Source organism: Sesamum indicum, linkage group LG3 (genome assembly GCF_000512975.1).
Source record: "Sesamum indicum cultivar Zhongzhi No. 13 linkage group LG3, S_indicum_v1.0, whole genome shotgun sequence".
Classification (NCBI taxonomy): domain Eukaryota; kingdom Viridiplantae; phylum Streptophyta; class Magnoliopsida; order Lamiales; family Pedaliaceae; genus Sesamum; species Sesamum indicum.
Genome location: NC_026147.1, coordinates 14700660 through 14706567, shown reverse-complemented (window position 1 = coordinate 14706567; position 5908 = coordinate 14700660). Strand labels below are relative to the sequence as shown.

The window sequence follows — 5908 nt, the reverse complement described above, 5'->3', positions numbered from 1 at the left end:
GGCACTCAACATCCTGACTTCCCGTAAACAAGAGAACTTGAAGTTCCTGACTTCATCAGCAGATGCCTCGCTCACTTCAATAATCCTCACCTGCATATTTGAAAAGTTAAATATGCCACATGCCGAAAGTGCACTTGTTAACGAGAATTGGTAGGATAATCAAACTGAAAGAGAACAATTAGCCACATTTCCAAACAAGTGCCACTTATGAGTGTATGAAAAAAGAAAAATTTAAAAGTGAACATGGTGCATAGCCCAACTAAGATAACTGAACAATGCAACCTCTGAAGTAGATGAGATTATAAGGATATGCTGGTAAAACAGAAAACAGGAAAATTACCTTCAACAGCCTCCAGTGATCCAACAGTGCAGCGCATCAGAAACGTGAATGCCAGTTTCCCAATTTCATCACGTACAGCCAGAGAAGGAAATGAACAAATAGGACTAGCATCATGATCAGCCACAACAGAAGCACACACCCTGCTTAACGGAATATACCTACAATGAGAGCCATGCATTAGAAGTTTAGGAGTATGCTTTTATAACAATCTCCATTCTTGTAACATTTCTTCTTGCACAAAACACCAGACTTCATGTACACCTAGTGCCATAGCCAAATAATTTTAACCGGATCATTGAAATGTTTGAAGATATGATGGCACACTGCAAGACTTGCACCAAATAAGAGCTAAAAGTTGACATAAAAAAGAACTTATTTCTGAACAGCATGAAACAAGTAACATTTTCAACAGCTGAATCACGAAGTATCCTTAAACAAGAATTCACTGACGAATATTACAACAAAATAAAACAAAATCATATTTCACTAATACTACAACCAATAAACAGTTAAAAACACCTTCCACACCATCACATGTAAAACAAAGCTATCCTGGAACAGAAACGATAGGCATGCATAAGACTATGTACCAATAATTAGAATACTGAAGTATTATGGAAATATAACTGATCTAGATTGCCAACCTGCAAAACTATTGAGGGTCACTTTCTTCCCTGATGTCATGGGGATGGCATGCATCAACTATCATGTGCATAGTAGTCAGTGGCGCACGGCGCACAATGGCGCCAAGGGCTCCTGGAGCCATGGCGCACGGCACACGGCGCGCGCCTTTTCAAAGGATGGCGCAAATATAAGAAATAATCTATATATTTATATAATTAGTATTATTTTGATTAGATTAATGTATAAGGAGTTAAATAAGACATATAAAACAACAAATTGAACATAACAAAACTTCATATAATTAAATCATCCCAAAAAGAAGACACTAACAGAACAATTAAAGCACTCAAAGATTAATAAAATCACATCAATTCAAAGATTCAATCGGCATAATTAGAGCTTGTACTGCTGTACACACCAAAAATTAACTTAGGAAATTAGGGTTTATTAACTTAGGGTTTATTAAGTTAATTTTTTTTTAGGGTTTATATTTAGGAAATTAGGGTTTAGTAACTTAATTTTTTTTCTTAATTCATGGGCCTGGGCAGCCCAGCCAAAACCCAGGCCGCCCAGGCCCTTTTCTTTCATGGCGCACCTGGCGCGCGCCTGGGCAGCACCATTAACTACTATGATCATGTGGACCAAAGACTCACCCCTCTTTATAACAATTACATTCCAGGCGTGCAGGGAAAATTCCAAGTATCCCCTGACAAGCTCACAAGGGATTTGAGGCTCAACCCAGTCACACAAATACTACAGCAGACCAAAAGGATAAATTTTCAGTTCATAAGAATTGATACATTCATTCAACTTGAAAGAAACATGCCTAATAAAAGAAGCACCTTCATCAGCAATGCTCTATGCCTACAAACACCAAACTGCACACCGCCAATAGGAACTATAATGGAATTGCGCCTTTCTTTTGTAGATTGAAGAGACTTTTCACAAATATCACGGAAAAGAACATCTTCTACAGCATTCACACCATGCCTAGTGGCTTTACTAGTATCATCTATGATCCCAGTTCCACACGTACAAACAAATGGTTTCATGTAGTTTGAACCAGAAACAGCTTCCCATGTCTTCCGAATAACAACACTGTTTATCACTTCCTTCAAAATCATCCGATACAAAGAGCAAGCAACGAAGCCATCAGCAAACTATCAAACACAACCTCTTTATGGTCATTGATGGACTTGTTAAAGTGCTTAAACTGATGCAAGTATGCTCGAGCACATAAGAGAATGGCGTCCAACTCTTCATCCCTTTCCCTGATCATGAATTTGACTAATCATTTCGATCTTTATATTTAATACTAGACTAATTATAAATTTGTTTTATGACTCTTTACCTGGTAGGTCCACTATGTCATGGAGAGCCCATACCATTCAAAAAGATGCTTACCTGTCAAGAAGAAGCACTTCCCAACTGAGCAAGCAGTTTTTTCTCATAGCTACCAAGTGGCATAAAGGGACAATCTCGTCCTGCATCATAGAAACCATCGGGTAGATGATTTGCAACTCCACAAAATGATCTTTCACTATATTGGCATGACAAGTAAGAAGGATCATTGGTTGGCCTGCGGGATTTGCTGGGCTTGGGATTATCAAGATCTTTCTCCGAATGACTTTTTGGCTTCTCTACACAATGAGAATACTGAGAATATGAACCTCCATCCAATACCTCAACAGCATCAGAAAGAGAGCCAGGACAGGTAACTGAGTTTCCCTGCACCTCACATTCTGGAGATAAATATTCATTGATAAGCTTCTCCTCTGGAACAACAGACAAATCTTTTGATGAGGCATTATCACTATGGCCAGACACTCTGCACGTTGTGCATTTTCCTGAAGTGCTTTGCGAGGCAGCATCAACTTTCAGCTTCCTGCAATAACTCAGTCGCTCCTGCTGAGCTTTTGTTTGCAAATTATACCGACGCTTCCATCGGTCTCCTCTTCTTGCAGCTAAAGATCGATTATTAGGTGATAATCCACTTAAACTACTCAATGGCGCAACACAAGATCCTGCAACATGTCAAGCCATTAACAATAGAAAATTACTGTATGCACACAAAACACCAACAGAGAGACAAAGAAGAAGGTGGAATACATAAGCACAACCCACACGTATTTCTGAGGTGTTTGCGGAGAGCATGCGGGGACCAGGGGGAGAGGGACGCCTCTTATTACCATGAATGTCCTGGATGACACCGTCATAAACATCCATGTCAGCAGATTCATCATTTGATAGGTTACTGATATTCCCTCCCAAGTTGCAGCATATCCATGAAGGTATTTGATATCCACGTAGTTGATTATGCTTCAATAAGTATCAAGCCCATTAGATGATAAAATAAACAAAAAATAAAGAGAGAACAAATACTGATCTGCACAGGAATAATCAAATAGAGATGCCATAAGACAGTATAACTGAATTGATGTTAGTACCAATGGTATGCACCTGAAGATTTAGAATCCGAAAGTTATGCATTGATTCAAGTTCTGAGTACTTCAAGGATGTCAACCGGTTATTTGACAGGTCCAAGATCTCCAATCTTTGCGGACATGAGAGTCGTAAAGGTAGATCAATCAATTTATTATTAGTGACTTTCAGTTGTATCAATAAGTTCAACGAAGTGATTTCATCCGGTAAATTCCTCATCTTATTAAATGAAAGATCCAAGTACTCCAGATTATTGAGGCAGCCAATTTCTGGAGGAAGGTATCTGCAGGAAAAGAATGCACGCATAAAATCATAAGTTACTCGAAACACAATACAGCCACAATTCACAGTGAACTTCTAATAACTAGTGATTCACATTAAGGCACCTCTATTGATAATTCCGGTACATCAGGAACTTGATAAAGATCAAGACTAGCAAAATGATGTTTTAAAAACTGCCAGCTTGAGGGGATAGCTATCATATTTGAAAAAGGACATCAATGGGGACCGAAAAGAAAGAAAACCATGAGTATTTCGCTAATTAATTACTTCGTAATATGCTTAAATGAAACGAATTTTCTAATTTGCAGAGATCGACCATGTATTTGTCATTTAATACGAGCAAGAAGTCATTATAGTGCAGTCCCTCATGCTAACTAGCTTTACCTTATGTTACATGGACTTTTTTATTCAACAGAGACATAGATATTGGACATGATATGCCCGTGCCTTAAGCATGAGTTCAATCGTTTACCCAGTCAGATGCTTAAAACATTGCAATGCAGAACTCAGGGTAAGAGAGTAAGTGCAGGGTTGGAAGAAGAAAGAGGAAATGGGGGACAAAGGTGTCACAGACTCACATTTACATTAGTGATTCGGCAGATTTGGATTCATATAGACATCCACCCATGTGGTACTTCATTATACGATATATATAAGATCCATCTGTATAGATATCATCATCTACATCCAGAAAGCCGTATGCTTTGGAAGAAGCTTGTACAGTTTGGGAAGGGGTTTTGATTGATCAAAAAGAGGAATCTACTTCAACCGATATTCCCTTAGGCACGGCCATACATAACATAGAAATCACACTTGGAAAGGATGGAACTAGATGAACAAGTTTTGGCTGGAGATTGAAGAAATTACAGGACGAGATGTTAAATGAAAATTGTAAGTTAATGCTATGTGTTTTCTGAAATTGTGCATTAGCAAACTCCATTATCTGTATATAAAATACCCAAGGCACTAACAGGTATGTGAAATTACATAAACTTAGATATTGTCTCTATAGTTATAGATTACACAAACAGCCAAAGATATTCCTTAGTGGTGCCAGTTGTCACCAAACCATATCCAATCGTCAAACATTTTTATGCAGGACTATGGGTATCCAAAATATGGAAATCACAAAGCCGTGAACCTGGATTAGATAGCCACACAAGTTTACAGAGCACAGAGGCCGATTAACAGGGATGTTCATGGCAAAAAAGTCAGACAGCTTATATCTCATAAAGCTAGTAGCTACTGTTTCATCTTTATAACTTGGGAAAGAGCCCTATACAGTCATTTCACGCAGCTGAAACCTATAGAGATTGTCATAATTTCCATTGACAAAAAGCCTACTCCTGTGTCTACCTTGAACATAATTAGCACCCAGCATGACAAGCTTTAATTAACCTATAAGCAGAGAAATGATCCATCAATAGTGAAAGTAGTTTCATAATGTCTTTTAAAAGTCAATTAATAAGATAATACAGTGCCTTTTACTTGTTGTGCAGTCAAGTGAACAACCAACACCCTACCACACAACTTTGAGCAATTGTCAAGTCACTTTTACATGCAAAACGAGCACCACCCTTTTGCACTTCCAACACAACACAGCAAATGAGCGTCCATAATATATCAAAAATAAACATAAACACTTTCAAACATAAGAGTTGTCAGTAATCACCAACAGGCATAAACACATTACTGTGAAACCATAGGAAGGACCTACAACCTTATGGAGAAATGACAAACAGAAAGCCTAATCAAGCATTTAAGCCCAACAATGGCACTCAAAAAAGGGAAAGCTGACAGCCTTGGTGGCACTCTACTAAGCTCCAGTTCTATCAATTTCGTCAATTTACTCAACTCCAACCCATTAATTCCTGGTTCCCCGACTTTCACTTGCAAGCATTCCAGCTCAACCAAATTACCGAACTCCCTAGGAAATGAATTCACCGCATTTGAGAAAAACTTCAGAGTTTTCAAATTCTTAAGCCTCCCCATAGCCGTTGGATCAAATTCAGTTCATTCTTGTACATATACACTTCCTCCACCTTGCGTTCTTCGCCATTAATCAGAGGAAAAATCCAATGTCTTTCCCGAAACATGAATAACGGAGTCCACTTTGAAATCTTTTTGGCCACAATGCTCTTCCAAACCATCCGATTCCTGGACTGTTCCGGAATTTTCTTGCTTTTTAGAGTCTGTAGTTTCAATTTGCTCTAATTCCTT

General features: G+C 38.4%; 1 protein-coding gene across 1 annotated transcript in view; it reads right to left on the bottom strand.

Moving 5' to 3' along the window:
- Positions 1 to 5908, bottom strand: part of LOC105158530 — a gene marked incomplete in the record, with an annotated part of 9849 nt that overhangs the window by 1611 nt on the left and 2330 nt on the right. Inside the window, 13 exon segments of the mRNA XM_020692505.1 lie at positions 1 to 90; positions 330 to 480; positions 522 to 601; positions 1807 to 2064; positions 2066 to 2102; positions 2104 to 2235; positions 2369 to 2401; positions 2403 to 2988; positions 3154 to 3283; positions 3425 to 3689; positions 5409 to 5691; positions 5694 to 5755; positions 5757 to 5905. Coding sequence (XP_020548164.1) covers positions 1 to 90; positions 330 to 480; positions 522 to 601; positions 1807 to 2064; positions 2066 to 2102; positions 2104 to 2235; positions 2369 to 2401; positions 2403 to 2988; positions 3154 to 3283; positions 3425 to 3689; positions 5409 to 5691; positions 5694 to 5755; positions 5757 to 5905 — 2256 coding nt within the window.